This window comes from Mytilus trossulus, chromosome 6, assembly GCF_036588685.1.
Source record: "Mytilus trossulus isolate FHL-02 chromosome 6, PNRI_Mtr1.1.1.hap1, whole genome shotgun sequence".
NCBI classification, from domain to species: Eukaryota; Metazoa; Mollusca; class Bivalvia; order Mytilida; family Mytilidae; genus Mytilus; species Mytilus trossulus.
The window spans coordinates 89,927,123-89,948,056 of NC_086378.1; the positions used below are offsets into that span (position 1 = coordinate 89,927,123).

At 32.0% G+C, this 20,934-nt stretch overlaps 1 protein-coding gene across 1 annotated transcript in view; it reads right to left on the reverse strand.

Annotated features, from left to right (window-relative positions):
* Positions 1-3,577: 3,577 nt before the first annotated feature.
* The window catches only part of LOC134723872 (uncharacterized), a 103,424-nt gene continuing 86,067 nt past the window's right edge, over positions 3,578-20,934 (reverse strand). The window contains exons 17-18 of the mRNA XM_063587411.1: positions 11,144-11,264; positions 3,578-3,744 (exon numbers count right to left, since the gene is read on the reverse strand). Of these exons, the coding sequence (XP_063443481.1) occupies positions 3,618-3,744; positions 11,144-11,264 (248 nt within the window). The 3' untranslated portion in view covers positions 3,578-3,617. The remainder of the gene's footprint in view (positions 3,745-11,143; positions 11,265-20,934) is intronic.

Below are 20,934 nucleotides of genomic sequence, written 5' to 3' on the forward strand. Positions count from 1 at the left end.
GAGAATACAATGAGTTGTAAAACTAACTACAAGTAAATACTTCTAAATATGATTTCATTAAATGATCACCGTGGTTATTCGATGACTATTTCAAAGGGATACTCGGGAAACTGTTGTAGGTCGAGTGATTTGTTGTTACAGGAAAGTTATTTTTTAAAAGAAATACAACTATTTTATTTTAACATGCATAACCCCCATTGATTTATTTGTATTGTCAATTAAGGATTTATGTTTTCCCAAAATAATAATTAAGGAGTGTACATTGATGTGTTTGCTCTACGAATAGTCTTTATCAATGTGTTTTAGTTGAGCACGGGTTATAAGGCTTTGCACAAATAGAACTGTCAACGATGAGCGTTTCATTTTTATCATTGTTTTCCACTCTTTTCCTCCTTACTTAAAATCAAGGTTGTTCAAATTTGATTTGTTCAGGATTTGTGACTAGTTAGCCAATGCTGTATTTGTCTCAGTATGTGTGATTAGTTAGCCAATGCTGTATTTGTCTCAGTCTGTGTGACTAGTTAGCCAATGCTGTATTTGTCTCAGTCTGTGTGACTAGTTAGCCAATGTTGTATTTGTCTCAGTCTGTTTGACTAGTTAGCCAATGCTGTATTTGTCTAAGTCTGTGTGACTAGTTAGCCAATGCTGTATTTGTCTCAGTCTATGTGACTAGCTATCCAATGATGTATTTGTCTCAGTCTGTGTGACTAGTTAGCCAATGCTGTATTTGTCTCAGTCTGTGTGACTAGTTAGCCAATGCTGTATTTGTCTAAGTCTGTGTGACTAGTTAGCCAATGCTGTATTTGTCTCAGTCTGTGTGACTAGTTAGCCAATGCTGTATTTGTCTCAGTCTGTGTGACTAGTTAGCCAATGCTGTATTTGTCTCAGTCTGTGTGACTAGTTAACCAATGCTGTATTTGTCTCAGTCTGTGTGACTAGTTAGCCAATGCTGTATTTGTCTAAGTCTGTGTGACTAGTTAGCCAATGCTGTATTTGTCTCAGTCTGTGTGACTAGTTAGCCAATGCTGTATTTGTCTCAGTCTGGGTGACTAGTTAGCCAATGCTGTATTTGTCTCAGTCTGTGTGACTAGTTAGCCAATGCTGTATTTGTCTCAGTCTGTGTAATTTTCTACACTTTGTTGGATTAGATCGTTAATCTAAGGTTTGGGTTCTGTTTGTGTAACCACAGTTGAATTCCATATGTCTTAACGCTTTATTTGTAGAAAAAATGGTTTCTAAAGTTTTTGTTTAGTAATTATTCTTTCTTATATCCTTCCGGATATTGTATAATGATCCATGGCGGACAACTGGGTGTTTTACAACACTTCCCTTGAGCAGGTTCGTTCAGTGTACATTGTGAAGGCAATTGCCATTTATAGCACCTGCAAAATATACAACTAGTTGTTAATAATTACAGTGTTGATTAAAGACAAGTCTGTTGTTCTCTCCAATAAACTCAATTATCTTTCATCTTTCAAGTATAGCATATTCTTAGCAATGCTTTGTAAAAGTTATGTCTTTGAAAAATTCAAAAATAGTTCTGAATAACTTATCTCCAACTTATTCTAGTAACGTAACCCGACTAAGTTATCTTAATTTGTTCTAGTACAGATTGTATTATACACCACTAATCATTGCTGTGTCAAAATTTTAGTATTACACACAGAAGAAGAAAGAAAATTTGTATTTAATTAGTTATCAAAGGTACCAGGATTAATTTAGTACGCCAGACGCGCGTTTCGTATACACCATGTACACCAGACTCATCAGTGACGATCAAATCAAAATATTTATAAAGTCAAACAAGAACAAAGTCGAAGAGCATTGAGGATCCAAAATTCCAAAAATTGGTGCCAAATACAGCTAAGGTAATCTATGCCTTGGATAAAAAAAATCCTTTGTTTTTCGTAAGTTTCAAAGTTTTGTAAACAGGAAATTTACAACGACCACATTATTGATATTCATGTCAACACCGAAATGTTGACTACTGGGCTGGTGATACCCTCGGAGACGAAACATCCACCAGCAGTGGCAAAAACAAATAGACAAAATAGTTGGTATCTTTGACAATCAGTACATATTCTGTATTTCCTAATATCCAACATTGTATTTCAAATGCAAAGTACGATTGACGGACAAATATAAATCCTGAAATATGTAATTACAATGCATAGCTCTGCCTTTATCAGTAATCAACAAGTTATGTGAATAAATAAATATATTTAAAATTTACATTATATGATAAAGATACTATTTGCTTAGGAAAAATAAATCGCCTAATGATCAGGAATTTCCAGGGTTAATTTTAAAATTAAAAAAATGTTGTTCTTGAAAATTTTACATTTCTTAATCTAAATCTTCGTTGTAACGAATAAACGCTTGACATTTATATTTCAAAATATACTATTAATTTGAAATATAGATCAAGAAATCCTATTTTGATTTACCGCTGGGAACTCGATATTCATTTTTATAAGTTAAATCGGATACGTGTATTCCTGTCTAGTTGAATAACTAAGTCAGAGATTTTTCTTGCAAATACATCTAATTCTTCTTAGCAACAGCTTTCTTTTCCGGAGAATTGAAAAAAAATATGCTTGAAGTTCTACCAAAATTTCAGGGAAGATGAAGTCTGTGTTTTTGTCTTGTCTTTGAATGGTTTTCGACATAACAACAGTCTTCAGTTCCAACCAATCATCAAAAAGAAAACTAGGAGACGTAAAACTATGCTGTATTTGTCTAAATCTGTGTGACTAGTTAGCCAATGCTGTATTTGTCTCAGTCTGTGTGACTAGTTAGCCAATGCTGTATTTGTCTCAGTGATTTGTTCCGGATTTGTGACTAGTTAGCCAATGCTGTATTTGTCTAAGTCTGTGTGACTAGTTAGCCAATGCTGTATTTGTCTCAGTCTGTGTGACTAGTTAGCCAATGTTGTATTTGTCTCAGTCTGTGTGACTAGTTAGCCAGTGCTGTATTTGTCTAAGTCTTTGTGACTAGTTAGCCAATGCTGTATTTGTCTCAGTCTGTGTGACTAGTTAGCCAATGCTGTATTTGTCTCAGTCTGTGTGACTAGTTAGCCAATGTTGTTTTTGTCTCAGTCTGTTTGACTAGTTAGCCAATGTTGTATTTGTCTAAGTCTGTGTGACTAGTTAGCCAATGCTGTATTTGTCTCACTCTGTGTGACTAGCTATCCAATGATGTATTTGTCCCAGTCTGTGTGACTAGTTGGCCAATGCTGTATTTGTCTCAGTCTGTGTGACTAGTTAGCCAATGCTGTATTTGTCTAAGTCTGTGTGACTAGTTAGCCAATGCTGTATTTGTCTCAGTCTGTGTGACTAGTTAGCCAATGCTGTATTTGTCTCAGTCTGTGTGACTAGTTAGCCAATGCTGTATTTGTCTCAGTCTGGGTAACTAGTTAGCCAATGCTGTATTTGTCTCAGTCTGTGTGACTAGTTAGCCAATGCTGTATTTGTCTCAGTCTGTGTAATTTTCTACACTTTGTTGGATTAGATCGTTAATCTAAGGTTTGGGTTCTGTTTGTGTAACCACAGTTGAATTCCATATGTCTTAACGCTTTATTTGTAGAAAAAATGGTTTCTAAAGTTTTTGTTTAGTAATTATTCTTTCTTATATCCTTCCGGATATTGTATAATGATCCATGGCGGACAACTGGGTGTTTTACAACACTTCCCTGGAGCAGGTTCGTTCAGTGTACATTGTGAAGGCAATTGCCATTTATAGCACCTGCAAAATATACAACTAGTTGTTAATAATCACAGTGTTGATTAAAGACAAGTCTGTTGTTCACTCCAATAAACTCAATTATCTTTCATCTTTCAAGTATAGCATATTCTTAGCAATGCTTTGTAAAAGTTATGTCTTTGAAAAATTCAAAAATAGTTCTGAATAACTTATCTCCAACTTATTCTAGTAACGTAACCCGACTAGGTTATCTTAATTTGTTCTAGTACAGATTGTATTATACACCACTAATCATTGCTGTGTAAAAATTTTAGTATTACACACAGAAGAAGAAAGAAAAATTGTATTTAATTAGTTATCAAAGGTACCAGGATTAATTTAGTACGCCAGACGCGCGTTTCGTATACACCATGTACACCAGACTCATCAGTGACGGTCAAATCAAAATATTTATAAAGTCAAACAAGAACAAAGTCGAAGAGCATTGAGGATCCAAAATTCCAAAAATTGGTGCCAAATACAGCTAAGGTAATCTATGCCTGGGATAAAAAAAAATCCTTTGTTTTTCGTAAGTTTCAAAGTTTTGTAAACAGGAAATTTACAACGACCACATTATTGATATTCATGTCAACACCGAAATGTTGACTACTGGGCTGGTGATACCCTCGGAGACGAAACATCCACCAGCAGTGGCAAAAACAAATAGACAAAATAGTTGGTATCTTTGACAATCAGTACATATTCTGTATTTCCTAATATCCAACATTGTATTTCAAATGCAAAGTACGATTGACGGACAAATATAAATCCTGAAATATGTAATTACAATGCATAGCTCTGCCTTTATCAGTAATCAACAAGTTATGTGAATAAATAAATATATTTAACATTTACATTATATGATAAAGATACTATTTGCTTAGGAAAAATAAATCGCCTAATGATCAGGAATTTCCAGGGTTAATTTTAAAATTAAAAAAATGTTGTTCTTGAAAATTTTACATTTCTTAATCTGAATCTACGTTGTAACGAATAAACGCTTGACATTTATATTTCAAAATATACTATTAATTTGAAATATAGATCAAGAAATCCTATTTTGATTTACCGCTGGGAACTCGATATTCATTTTTATAAGTTAAATCGGATACGTGTATTCCTGTCTAGTTGAATAACTAAGTCAGAGATTTTTCTTGCAAATACATCTAATTCTTCTTAGCAACAGCTTTCTTTTCCGGAGAATTGAAAAAAAATATGCTTGAAGTTTTACCAAAATTTCAGGGAAGATGAAGTCTGTGTTTTTGTCTTGTCTTTGAATGGTTTTCGACATAACAACAGTCTTCAGTTCCAACCAATCATCAAAAAGAAAACTAGGAGACGTAAAACTATGCTTGAAACATGTGCGTCATTTCAAAGTTATAAATAAATCCGTTTGATGACAAAATTTAATCACAGCATTCCATAAAATAGTACTATCAACTGCTTTTTTAATTAATCAATTATTGCCTCTCGACGTTTGCCTACAGGTATAACATGCACTTAGCTGATTAGTTATTTTCTGCCAGGGTGAATTTCAAAAATTGTGAGGTAGAGTCCGAGTAATCCGGAAAAAAAAGAAAACAAAATCGATAAAGTCGAATTTGTAAATTTCTGCTGCCAAATTCTGTCGTAAATTGTCTATTTTGAATTGCTACTATTTTTTCCAATAAACAAAAATCACGATCGCAGGCTGTAACTCTGCTGATGATATGTGAAAAAGGCCAAATTACTTGAGACATGATTCATATGCAGATTACAAAATAAAGTTAAACATTGGATCAAAATACGATACGTTTGTAATATACTATATCAAAATATACTAATATAATACAAACATCATTAGCCAACCTCATTATGAATGTGCTTCTCATAAGGAGGACAAGGAAAACTTTTAGCTGAGATTCTGCAAAAAGATATGCTTGAAATAACTATTGACTATATTCTGTTGATGCCATGAACGACAAAATAATTTATTTCTACCTGTGTGACGATTTTGTTTTTTGTCCATGGATTTATGAGTTTTGAACAGCGGTATACTACTGTTGCCTTTATGTATGATTATCAACTGATGTACGCCAATCGCGTGATTCTACGTCAAATTTAATGTCAACCTAACAATGAGCCTGTAAGGGAAAGGATTCGTGTCCACTTCTTAAAATCGTTCAATCCTTTATGAGTGAATTTAACATAGATTATAAAATCGTATTAAAACTTTGTAATAAATGAGGTTGTTAAATTTGATTTATGCATTGTTGTGCTTCTTTGTTACATATTTGTTAGTTTTTATATTGATTAAGACTATAACTCAATGATGACTGATGTACCACTATTTTTTACATTTTTAGCTATCATGTCTGTTTGTTTTGTCCGCGCGTCGTTGTCAATATAATGGAATTTGAGGCAACTGCATAAAAGTCATAGGTATAGCTAGATACAAAACCAGTAGAATTTCACTATTTTCTACATAAAAAAATACCTGTACCATGTGTACCAAGCTTAAGTTAGGACTATGACCGTTGTGATCCATTCGTTTGATATGTTTGAGATTTTGATTTTGCTATATGATTTGGGACTTTCCGTTTTGAATTTTCTTCGGAGTTCAGCATTTTTTGTGATTTAACTTTTTCCCCAAACGGGGATCATGTGGTTTAAAAGATGTCGTTGGTTCAAATAGAAATAGGAAGCTATGTTACAGTATTGTCTGTCATATTTGTGTTCCTAAATAATTTTGATATAAATTAGACCGTTAGTTTTTTTTCAATCGTTTTGTTTTATTTTCGTTTATGTCGGGCCTTTTATAGCCGACTATACGGCTAGGTTTTTTTCTCATCGTTGAAGGCCGAATGGTTGCCCATAAATGCTATATATAAATCAATAGTTGTCCAATTGACAATCACACCACATTTATTTTTCTAAACATCATAAATGCAGACTCTTAGTTGTACTGCACATCAAATGTACATACAAAAACTGATAGTGAGAAAACTTCAATATTTATGAACTAGTCACTGATATAAAACTGTATGGTTGTTATGTGTAAAATACTGAATAAAAAAACCCACACAGAAGCATTGTATCTCAATTGGATGAAATGTCTCACACCATAGTCAAATACGTTAAGTTATCTATCTCATAATCAAATCAAAACTCTCAAAAATAATAACATTTAGGAAGCATATTGTCAGCTTCAATAATCAAGAGCTGAAAAGGTTGAAAATATCATGCATACATGACAGTGAATGATCTAATAGTGGTATGTTTTAATATTATGCATACATGACAGTGACTGATCTAATAGTGGTATGTTTTAATATCATGCATACATGACAGTGACTGATCTAATAGTGGTATGTTTTAATATCATGCATACATGACAGTGACTGATCTAATAGTGGTCTGTTTTAATATCATGCATACATGACAGTGACTGATCTAATAGTGGTATGTTTTAATATTATGCATACATGACAGTGACTTATCTAATAGTGGTATGTTTTAATATCATGCATACATGACAGTGAATGATCTAATAGTGGTATGTTTTAATATCATGCATACATGACAGTGACTGATCTAATAGTGGTCTGTTTTAATATCATGCATACATGACAGTGACTGATCTAATAGTGGTATGTTTTAATATCATGCATACATGACAGTTACTGATCTAATAGTGGTATGTTTTAATATCATGCATACATGACAGTGACTGATCTAATAGTGGTATGTTTTAATATCATGCATACATGACAGTGACTGATCTAATAGTGGTCTGTTTTAATATCATGCATACATGACAGTGACTGATCTAATAGTGGTCTGTTTTAATATCATGCATACATGACAGTGACTGATCTAATAGTGGTCTGTTTTAATATCATGCATACATGACAGTGACTGATCTAATAGTGGTCTGTTTTAATATCATGCATACATGACAGTGACTGATCTAATAGTGGTCTGTTTTAATATCATGCATACATGACAGTGACTGATCTAATAGTGGTCTGTTTTAATATCATGCATACATGACAGTGACTGATCTAATAGTGGTCTGTTTTAATATCATGCATACATGACAGTGACTGATCTAATAGTGGTATGTTTAAATATCATGCATACATGACAGTGACTGATCTAATAGTGGTATGTTTTAATATCATGCATACATGACAGTGACTTATCTAATAGTGGTCTGTTTTAATATCATGCATACATGACAGTGACTGATCTAATAGTGGTATGTTTTAATATCATGCATACATGACAGTGACTGATCTAATAGTGGTATGTTTAAATATCATGCATACATGACAGTAACTGATCTAATAGTGGTCTGTTTTAATATCATGCATACATGACAGTGACTGATCTAATAGTGGTATGTTTAAATATCATGCATACATGACAGTAACTGATCTAATAGTGGTATGTTTAAATATCATGCATACATGACAGTAACTGATCTAATAGTGGTCTGTTTTAATATCATGCATACATGACAGTGACTGATCTAATAGTGGTCTGTTTTAATATCATGCATACATGACAGTGACTGATCTAATAGTGGTATGTTTTAATATCATGCATACATGACAGTGACTGATCTAATAGTGGTATGTTTTAATATCATGCATACATGACAGTGACTGATCTAATAGTGGTATGTTTTAATATCATGCATACATGACAGTGACTGATCTAATAGTGGTCTGTTTTAATATCATGCATACATGACAGTGACTGATCTAATAGTGGTCTGTTTTAATATCATGCATACATGACAGTGACTGATCTAATAGTGGTCTGTTTTAATATCATGCATACATGACAGTGACTGATCTAATAGTGGTCTGTTTTAATATCATGCATACATGACAGTGACTGATCTAATAGTGGTCTGTTTTAATATCATGCATACATGACAGTGACTGATCTAATAGTGGTCTGTTTTAATATCATGCATACATGACAGTGACTGATCTAATAGTGGTCTGTTTTAATATCATGCATACATGACAGTGACTGATCTAATAGTGGTCTGTTTTAATATCATGCATACATGACAGTGACTGATCTAATAGTGGTCTGTTTTAATATCATGCATACATGACAGTGACTGATCTAATAGTGGTCTGTTTTAATATCATGCATACATGACAGTGACTGATCTAATAGTGGTCTGTTTTAATATCATGCATACATGACAGTGACTGATCTAATAGTGGTCTGTTTTAATATCATGCATACATGACAGTGAATGATCTAATAGTGGTCTGTTTTAATATCATGCATACATGACAGTAACTGATCTAATAGTGGTCTGTTTTAATATCATGCATACATGACAGTGACTGATCTAATAGTGGTATGTTTTAATATCATGCATACATGACAGTGAATGATCTAATAGTGGTATGTTTTAATATCATGCATACATGACAGTGAATGATCTAATAGTGGTATGTTTTAATATCATGCATACATGACAGTGACTGATCTAATAGTGGTCTGTTTTAATATCATGCATACATGACAGTGACTGATCTAATAGTGGTATGTTTTAATATCATGCATACATGACAGTGACTGATCTAATAGTGGTCTGTTTTAATATCATGCATACATGACAGTGACTGATCTAATAGTGGTCTGTTTTAATATCATGCATACATGACAGTGACTGATCTAATAGTGGTATGTTTTAATATCATGCATACATGACAGTGACTGATCTAATAGTGGTATGTTTTAATAGCATGCATACATGACAGTGACTGATCTAATAGTGGTCTGTTTTAATATCATGCATACATGACAGTGACTGATCTAATAGTGGTCTGTTTTAATATCATGCATACATGACAGTGACTGATCTAATAGTGGTATGTTTTAATATCATGCATACATGACAGTGACTGATCTAATAGTGGTATGTTTTAATATTATGCATACATGACAGTGACTGATCTAATAGTGGTATGTTTTAATTGTTTTCTGGTTAAGTTCTTCTACAGGTTCTTCATTTAATATGTTTCTATTTTTGATATAATCATATTGATAACAAAGTACAAGGTTCACGAAAGGGCAAATAGGGCCTCGAAATTCAACTTTATCATAAAATTAAAAAAATGTTCCTAAATGGATATATTATTAAAGCCGGACTTCTTTGTTAACATACATCTCTTCATAAAGTTCTTGGCTTCAGATCAACGTTTGAATGTATTGTCCAAATACAATGATTTTGTGTATTTGACTTTACCTAAACGATCGAGGACACCTTTAGTCGAAACTTAGGATCCAAAATGTTCTGTAACCTTAAGTCAATAATGATATTATTCAATTTATGCAGATATTTTTTTCTCTGAATCATGGGTCGGGACTAAAGTTAATTAAGCATACAACTGTTAAGAGTCATAGAAAATGTAACCAACGATGACATTACAACACCAATAATGCATAAAAAGGTCTGAGTAAATGAATATCAAATTTTTAGTGCCGATTTAACCCTTTGTGAACCTATTTTTTAAAAATGTATAAGATATAACAACACAATGACAGAAATCTGTCATCCAAATTTAGATAGGATACAGCTAAAAATATGATGACACTCTTCTTACAACAACAAAGCGACGAGAGATGGGCCGAGGGGTAACAAGTAATACACATAATTCCTCACTGACAGTTAGCTAGGGGCAGAAACGTACACATTCTTTTGAAATATGTCATTTTCTGTAGGTATATATGAGCTTTATCTCTACGTCACCAACATTCATCACATTCAAATAGTATAAAATAGTGACGTATTTGTTAAAAAAAAGGCTATAGACATGCAAGTGTCAGTCTTCCCTGATGAGGACCAATTTTCCATTTATTGTACCCTTATAAAATATATTCTTAATTATTACATTGATTGCAATAAAGTACCGTATTTTTCAAGTGGAATAAAAACCAATACCTTCAGTTATTTCACTCCTCTTGCTTCAATGAACTCGCATTTACAGACACGTGAATGCTTAGAAAAAGTTATAGTTCCTTTCATTTTCTTCTTAAAGTCTAATACAAATTCAATTAGCAATAGAAACAAAAGAATAACTAATCAAATAATTCAAGTGTATTCAACTCGTGACCGAAAAACTTTGATAATTAACAAATGCGCTACGCGCATTCGTGAATTAAGTGTTGTTCAGTCACTCCTTGAATCTATTTCTCAATTTTAATTCTTCGGTTATTTATTCTATAACTCTTAACAAGTATTGTAACAGGGATAAATAACACACAATTTCTCTCATTCGATTCTATATCCATTATTGTTCTGTAAAACAGGTTGATATGACTCCTCCCAGTTACACTCCCCAATTACATTCAAACATCTGAGTATAATATATATTATATGACTTACAATTCTTTACATCTATAGAATCCTAGATTTGCTTGAAGACATTCACATTTGTATTTACAATCATCAATCCATATGTCATCCTGTCCATAATATTGTCCCTTGTAAGCACAGGTATTGCTAGCTAAACAGAAGGGAAAAAATCATGTTTATAATGTTATAAACCTGTAGCAGTAGAATATAACCTTTTCCCTTTCATTTTATGACATAGCCACGTTAAGGTTGTGGAGTTGGGTACTTTCGTTTTCTTTATGTCATATTCGTTTCCTTTTCTTATCTACTATTTATTCGTTATTTATTTCTTATTCATTCCTTTTTCGTTTTATAATATACTTATCCATTCCCTTTTCGTTTTATAATATACTTATCCATTATACAGGTTTAAATATCTTTTTTACTCTAATGTAAGATACTGTTTAGAGCAGGTGATAATACCCTGTCAGGGCGAATGTATTCGATAAAGTGATCGATTGTTCTCTGTTATGGATTCGCTTTAAATTTATTGCTCTTTTTAACAGATTTGATGTTCGTTTCCTTTTATTCTCTGATGTTATTTATAGGCTTGTCATGGTGACGTTATCCTTCAAGCGAGTATGAACCCATTATAGCGGTCGACTTATACCCGGTTATGTATTCGCTTTTATTTTATTGCTCCTTTTACATAATTTTATGCTCGTTTCCTTTTTTATTCGCTGGTGTTATTTATTGGCTCTTCATGGTGACGTTATCCTTTAAGCGAGTACGTATCCATTATAGCAGTCGACTGATACCCTGTTACGTATTCGCCTTTAATTTATTGCTCCCATTTAATGATTTTAAGTTGGTTTGATTTTTTATTCTCTGGTGTTATCTATAGGTTCGTCATTGTGACGTTATCCTTTAAGCGAGAATTTTACCATTATAACGGTCGACTGATACCCTGTTACGAATTTGCTTTCAATTTATTACTCTCTTTCAATGAATTTATTTTCGTTCCCTTTTTATTCTCTGGTGTTAAAGTGCGTCTTGCATATTATATTATTATCCTTGTACTCTGAAAACTACTTACACCACTGGGTCGATGCCACTGCTGGTAGACGTTTCGTCCCCGAGGGTATCATCAGCCCAGTAATCAGCAATCCGTGTTGACAAGAATGTCAATTATATGGACATTTTGATAAATTTCGGGTCAAAAGGAGTAGGAGCTATAATGGCCTAAAGTGGCCCAGATTTACAAGATAATAAGAATTCGAACAGAGCAGATTTTTCTCCATAAATTATTAGAATATGAGTCAATGATTTAAAATAAATGTTTTTATCTAACAACAAAAAGTTCAATGTCGTCACAATGGTAGGTGCAAATGACGTCATAATTGAAAAAATAAGCAAAAATACAGAAATTTGGATGTTTTTTCCAAATTTTGACCACCGCATCATGCTTGCACCAATTAGAAATTTTAACATTTTGGACCATGTTACCCATTCGTTCATTATTTAATTTTTAAACGTTGCATCTTTTTATTGCTTTCGTTTTTTTAATGTTCTTGTCTATGGTGTTCGCTGTTTGATTGTGGATGGGAAAAACAATATGAACGTTTATGCTCGACCGAAGTTATCTTGCTTAGTCGTTTGTTTTGCGTATCAACTTTGTTTCTTGTATTAACTATTTTCTTATCTGGTGTAAGCTTCATATAGATTAGACCGTTGGTTTTCCCGTTTGAATGGTTTAACACTAGTTATTTTGGGGCCCTTTATAGCTTGTTGTTCGGTGTGAGCCAAGGCTCCGTGTTGAAGGCCGTACTTTAACCTATAATGGTTTAATTTTTGAGTTGTTGTTTGGATGGAGAGTTGTCTCATTGGCACTCACACCACATCTTCCTATATCTATAAGCTTCATGCTTTAAGAGGTAAAATAACATAATAAGTGCGTATATACCCGTTGAAGCGTTCGACTGATACCCTGTTTCTTATTCGTTCTTTATTTTTTTGTTATACGTTTGTTTACCGTTGAACATTTTTGAAAAACAAATGTAACTTTTATTTTCTTGTACCGGTGTTAGCTTTATCGGTTCGTTAGGTGAAGTTACCTAATTATTGCGCATTTATCTGTTTCTTTTTTCGAGTGTAACGCTATTACGTATTTGTTCCTTATTCGTTTATTATAAGTCTGTTATACGTTGCACCTTTTTAATCATCTCTTTTTCTTTGATTGTAGCTAATGATTAGTAGGCATAACATATTTACCTATTAGAGCGTTTGTACCTATTTCTGCGCTAGACTACTAGAGGTTTCCCGATTTGCTACGTATCAGGTACGGTTTGTTCGTAAAACAACTGTTAGTGCTGTTTTAGAGATATCATTTAGAGCATGTAATTATTTTATTCATCATGATAAAATCAAAAGAAGTGAAATGCGTATCATAAAAAAAATAGATTAACGATTAATTTGATAACGATTACAACGTTTCAAGAACTCTTTGTATATGATTCTTTATTGGATGATTTAGTTATGCACAAGTGCATGAATCAAACAGACCTTTCTTTTAACGAACTGGGTTAACACGGACTTATCGATTCTTAGCCTGGGATCCTGCCCAATCTAGCTGTTCGTCGTAAGGGCCAGGTGGGGAATAAATACCATGTGATCGATTAAGTGCTAGTTGACTCTGAATCTAAAGTGAGGCTGAATAAATATTTCAATAAATTTTGATGTTTGAAGTAAACCAGCACAATTAAAATCCAATTGACACCTTGGACATGTGAAATCTTAAACTTTTCACTTTTTCACTAGCTGATAAAAATTAACCCTTTTCTGCTGACTAATTATCATCATACTACTAATTAGATATGATAACACTACACATCAATTCATTAAGAAATAATGATTACAGTCTAATTTTTACTAATTGATGTTAAACAAGAATTGATTGGATACAGATGTAAAACAAACATCGAGGACACAATTAGTATTAACCAATCATTGACAGGCACTACATTGATACAAGCCTGGCTATACTGACAAGATTAGCCAGGACCCCAGGCTAATAGATTCTCTATATATAGATTTGCTTTTCTCTTAAAGATTGGTTACTTACAGAGTGAGACTTTGGAATAAATAACATAATAACTATAGACTACTTTCTAAAACACATGATACTGGTGTTAGAAATTTGTTAACGTGTAAAATTTGCATAGTTGTCATGTTATAATTAGTTCTTGCATGATTTTGAAATTAGTTTTATTATTCAATTAATGTATTTCGATCATTGCAGCAGAAGGTTTTTTTTATGATAGAATAAGGGATCTGAAATTTCAAATTGAGTGATAAATTAGAATTTTCAGTCTTATTTTATTTTCTAAAAATGTAAAATTGAAAAAAAAATTATTAATTCACTATTCGGTTGCCAATGAAAAAAAATCATTCCTTGAATCAATGAATGTAATTGACTAGAATAATTTTCATATGATTATACTAACGACTTACTAAAATATAATTGAACTGACATTTGTGTCCAATGAATATTTTATAAGGAAAAAACTAAAATGGAAATTAGGAATATGTCAAAGAGACAAGAACCCCAACAAAGAGCAGATAACATCCGAAGGTCACCAGATGGTCTTCGATGCAGTGAGACAATCCTGCATTCGGATATGGACATCAGCTGGCCCCCGAAAAAAGAAATATGTGTACTAGTTAAATGAAAATAGACGTCTTACGATATATACTTCAAAACATAGAAATGAACTAAAAAAAAATTTAAAAAATACAAGACTAACAAAGGCTTCTGTCTTGGGACTGATTAATGCACCTATATTTGATCCTTATTCGTACCTTTAACGTTGGCAAAATTTCTCATACGTGTGAATGACGATTTGTGACTAATTTCAGAACAAAAATATGACTTGGATTATAGATAATGAATTCGAACAACTAAAATAGACCTACAATACGAAACTCTACCATAGAATGCAAAGAAGGTCTTTTGATTATTTATTACAAACAAGTGAGTTGATCTCCAATTTTATATGCTATCATACTTATCGCATAGATTAAAATCTATGGAAGATGAGACCCATTTTACTGAAAGCTGTTCTTTATATAACGAATAGAGAAAACTATTATTGAATATAGAAAACAGTTTTGTACCAATTGTCAAGTACTAAACAAAGATAAAACATATGTCTATCTGTTCACAAATGAGCATTTACAAACTTTTATGTGTATAGGAAATGATCTATATAAATATGAGTATATATGAGATCCAAAAGGAAATAACATATATAAATGATATTGGATTATTATGAGCTATGTTGTAATAGTTATATGAGACACACGAGGCTCTGATCCTGTCGCAGGTAGGTTAATGCTGTTCGAGAGTAAATCGGCTATTTATTCATATAAAATTCAATGAAATTTGAAATTATTTAGATTTTTTGTCTAGAAACTTCCATACCCAGAACTTATTTATAGCATCTCTAATATCATACAAAGTTTCAATTTATGGTGTCTCAAAACCCCCCACCTGGTTGCCATGGTAACGGGCACCATTCGAAGATGGCGTGTGAACGTCCAACTTCAAGAGCCTGGCGCACCCCATAGAACTAGACAAATGAATAAAAATAAAGTTGTATTTGGTTGATAAATATGTTATCTTTCACGTAACAGCTGTTTCATTCTTTAAATGTGCCCTTTTATAATAGAAAATAACAGAAGTGACATACAATTCACCCGTGGCCACACCAAAAGTCAACTATTTTGCCAATTTTAGAAATGTTGTAATTATTTTAAAAACAAGAAACAGCAATTTTCGTATTCGTGAGCTTTCCAAGAATAAATAATGCCAAGTTTTAAAGAGATCAATAAATGTTAACGGGGTGTGCCAATGCGATCTTTATAGATGAATGATATTCAAGTCCTTACTCGGCGACATTTAAACACTGTATTGATTCAGATCATGACAGATGGATTATTCCCCTTTTCGGTGTGATAATGCCGGGAAAGAAATTATCGACATTTTGATAGTTTCTGACTAGAGATTAACACATTAAAGATGTAAAATCATGTTGTTGTTTTCACATTTTCATACTTGAGTTGTTCATGAATCTTAAAAGAATCACCATGCATACGAAGAGAAAAAAGGGGGGATACTCTGACGTTATACTTTGTAAGGGTTTTCTTAACCAAATGTTCATTTCTAACTACACATACATATACGTGTGCCGATTGCAAAATAATTATCTTGCTTACTTCCTTAAATTTTATTATCATAGGGTCTTTTCGACTTTTAGATTACCAAGGTTTAGCAGAGTGAAATATAAATGTGATGACGAACGACAAAACAGTATTTCTAAAACAAAATGATTCTCCAGATAGGGAAAACACTTTAACAAGCACAACTGCATGGTAGTATGAAGCCCCTTGAAGGCTTCTATCAAACTCATGTTTTACGAGAAATATTTATCTGCTCAGCCCTGTTAAAGTTTTTTCAATGTTTTTTCTTAATTTAAAAACATTTTTAATTGATTCACTGAATTATAAGGATCAGTTAATGTCACATCACATGTGTGAATGGGTCTTTTTTTAAAACTATATCAGCTATAAGCAATAATTTCTAGAGCTATGTTCATTTTTTGAACATGCATCATTCATTCATTGCAGTTTTTCCAGTACAAAACAGTGAATTAAAAAAAAACCATTAAAATAAGAAATGTCCTTGAGATAAAACTATTTGTTTATTCAATAAAGTTTTATGCATGTGAAAGCCTTGAGTTCAGTATGAGTATTATCTGCCTATTACATACAAGTATGACTATTGATATTTCAAAGGTTTCAAAGTCAAAGAAACTTATAATTTTTCATTCATTTCAAAAAGTTTTCTCAAAATTAAAACAAAAAGCATTGCATATATGTCACATTGAATTAAAACTGATAATTCTGATATAACAATGCACACAACATATATACTTCCTTGTAGGTTTCCATGATCCATAATAAATGTAGACATATATCATTCTGCTGGTTTTCATATGATTATGCTGTACTAGATAATTCAAAATTCCTTTACTTGTGTTTTTTTTTTATTTCACATGTATCATGAAAAGAATATTCCTATATATTCATGTAAAATGTTGTGAATTACAATATATATATATATACCAGTAAGTACATGCAGGTACCACATATGATGTTTGAATTATAATTATCACTTAGTTCACAGTTTTATGTATATATCCAAAATTATCTCAACTACTGCACATGATGCATAATGATTTGAACATTTCCTTTTGTGTGTTGATCCTTCAAGAAAGAAGTGCACAGTCATTTCCTCTGATGTAAAACCTTTATTTCTCTGTCTTCAATGTTCAAGAGTCAGTTTTAACAGTAATGAAATCCTTCCTTTTAGTGTTATACTGAAAACTGCTGCATTCCAAAGTTACATGTGACATGTCATGGGGTTTTCATAATCAGCACTGTTATATTTTTGTTATTAATCTGTCATCAAGATTTTATCTTAAAAATATTGATTTCACTTTCTTTTCATGTATAGCTATCCTCATACATGGTTACAAATTGTCTGGCAATTTCCTTGTATATCTTCATAAGACAGAAGTGGTCACTCTTTTTCTTTGATTACTTTTTTCAAATTTCAGTAAGGCTATCATAGTTAAAACTAACTTGTATGACACCATTGCCTCCAAGTAATCTTCATGCATGTACTGAAAAAAATATGTAAACCATAATTAATGGCATTTAAAAGTTATTGGTATTCATGTTATGATACAAATAGAAAACTTCAGTCAAAATTGTCACATATATGTATATTCCTCAATCATTTTTGAATTAAAAGTTAACTTGACACAAAGTTTAATTGATGAATTGTCTGTAAAAGTACAATAAAGTTAATAAATATAACTTTCTATAACTGATATTTACCCATCACATTTCTTTGCCAATGTGTTATTAATAATCAATATAACTTTAATAATCAATATGGGGTGGGTGTGACTTAATACACCAGATAACTTAATTATATTCACCTAAACTGAGGGTCTGGGTGGTGTTTACAGAATAGATACACCAATCATGTAATAATCCCTTAAGCAAAAGTGCAATATTTAAAGGCTGAGAAATTAAAGATTAAGAAAAGAATGATAACTAAAAGAAAATTATGGTGTGTTAAAATACAAAGAATAGAGAATACTGGGCAAAATAAATAAAGATTAATATAGAAAATGGTATATAAAATATAGAACTTAAGGACCCTAGCAGGAATCATTCATTATACTATAATTGATACTTACATTTAATTGTGTATAGACCTCATATTTGATGTTATAGAAACTACACTCTTTATGCATTAACTGTCAACTTATGTGTGCCAGTTGTAAATCAATCTGCAAAAGAAGTTACAATAATTACTGAAAGGTTTCAATTAATACTCAATTGTATACACACCAGGTTGTAAAATAAAATACACAAAATTAAGATTGATCTGTTGATGTAAATTGTTTTATAATAAGTGTGTTAAAATTTGAAAAGATCTATACAAACACACAAATACTTCAGATACACATTATCATAGTGAATCAATAATAAAAATACATATTTAATTTAATCTTATGTCTATATATAAAATAAACATAAGAAAACAAATTATTAAAGACAAAAAATTCAAATGTGCACTACAAGGGATGATTTAAAACAATACTATGATGACTTATGTAGCATCAGATTCAAAACCATCAATGAAAATTTGTTAATAAATTATGGCCATGATAATAAATAATATTTCTCACATATAATATCTCATGTGAATGCTTCCACAGTTTGATTAAAAGCAGGCTGAGGCATAAGTATGATGCACAGAGTAATGCATGCATATATTTTGAATACATTTTTGTTTCACTTCTACAATATGTTATAAAATTGGAATAAGAAATGATTTAACATGTTTAAATGCGATCAGTTTTAAGATTCATGTGCAAATATACCTTACAGATCTTTAAAGAAAATGCACTGCGGAGGGGGGAGGGGTAAAGGCATAGGTGAAAGGTGGTGGGCCTCAGCCGGCATGTTTATCGGGCATTTTAACAAATTCTACTCCTTTAATACGTTGAACATGGGTCCCAAATTTAAACATTTGACCCGCATGAATGCATCCCTGGTCAGTCTGCAAAATGTGGACGTAAAACTATATTTGTATAGTTTCAATAGTCAATAAAGATTGGATTGTTTATAAGCAAGTAATTAAGATAGTGTAAACGTGAAAAATTATTTCAAAGGAAGTTTCATCAGACTGATCACAGCGAAATGTGTAAATAACCACATTTTTTAAGTAAACATGCAGCTTTCTCTTCAGACTACATCCATAATCGTGGATGAAATGGATATCCAATATCCTCGGCAGAGGGCTAAAATAATTTAAAACTAACGTACCTCAAAATATAAGCAACACACATCTATATTAACGTGTTGTTGTCGAACTGAAGACACTGACTTCTATCATAACAAGGTGCCCGATCAGCTGTTGGTGACAAGCTAAAATCTGACGTCGACGAAACGTTCTAGCCAATCACGTGTCGAATAGTTGGAAAAATGACGTCAGATTTAGATTGCGATGCAAACACCGAAAATCATTGCTATTTTTTTATAAACTGCATTAACCTGCCTGCGGTCCCATAACATAATAGAAATTTTGTTAGGTTCTTGTTTTTATTTTTTCCAATGATGTTGTGCATATTGTTGTGGAATGATGCCCTTCGTGAGATGTAGATTTGATTGTTAAATTTCGTATCTCATTTATATATCTTGCTACAGATTTCCTATGTCGTGTTTTGGTTCTGATATTATACTGAAAGATTTGAAAACGCCTTTGTAATTAGTGGGCGTCAAACGTGCCATGTAATTAGTGGGCATTTAACGTACCAAAAAGTTTTTTTTTCAATTTATTGTTAACATTATATATTTTCAATAAGGTAAATTTTGTATTTCAAAGTAGCTCTTTTTTATTATTAACTTCAAAAGCCTACCCCTGAACAATGCTATTTTATTTTATTTTAAACTATTATATCAGTCTAACAGGCAAACATTATATAAAGAATGAATGTACTTTTTGTTTTGCTTCTTTTTGCTGATGCAATTTCAGGGGAAATAAATCTAAATTTACAACCGTTCGTTGCAACGGTTGGTTGAAAGCATAATTGAGTACAAGCAATATTGTTTGATATGAATAGGTTACATACCTTTATGAATACTATATCAAGTTGTAGATTAAAATCATCTAAATACGTTTTATAATGATGCGTGAAACATACAGCGACATAAAGGCATATATGAACTAATTTTAAAACTTCAATGACGGCTCCCAGGTTTTACTACGGTTGGTACCGTAGCAAATTGGGAAATATCTACTACCCTGTTTATTATTAATTTTGTATACGTTTCACCCTTTTAAATGCTTTAGTCTCTTTATTTTAGAAGCGGTCTCTTGTGTTAACCTCGGGTTTTTTATGTATAAAAAATAGCATAAGAATAAGTATCCGTTTCAGAGTTCGACTAATACTAATTCATTCCTTATTTTCTTTTCATATGTTGTTTCTTTTTAATATTTTCTTTTATTTCATTGTCTCGGGGATCGCATAGGTCAAATTACCCTATAAGCGTGTAAGAACCAGTTTATTTATTTCTAATTCACTTTTAAAAAAATGCACCCTATTAGCGAAAACATCCAAGTAGCAGCATCGACTGGTAATATGTTAGTTATTAGCAACTACATTTGTAATTCGTTTATTATTCGCTTTTTTTTAACGTTGCAC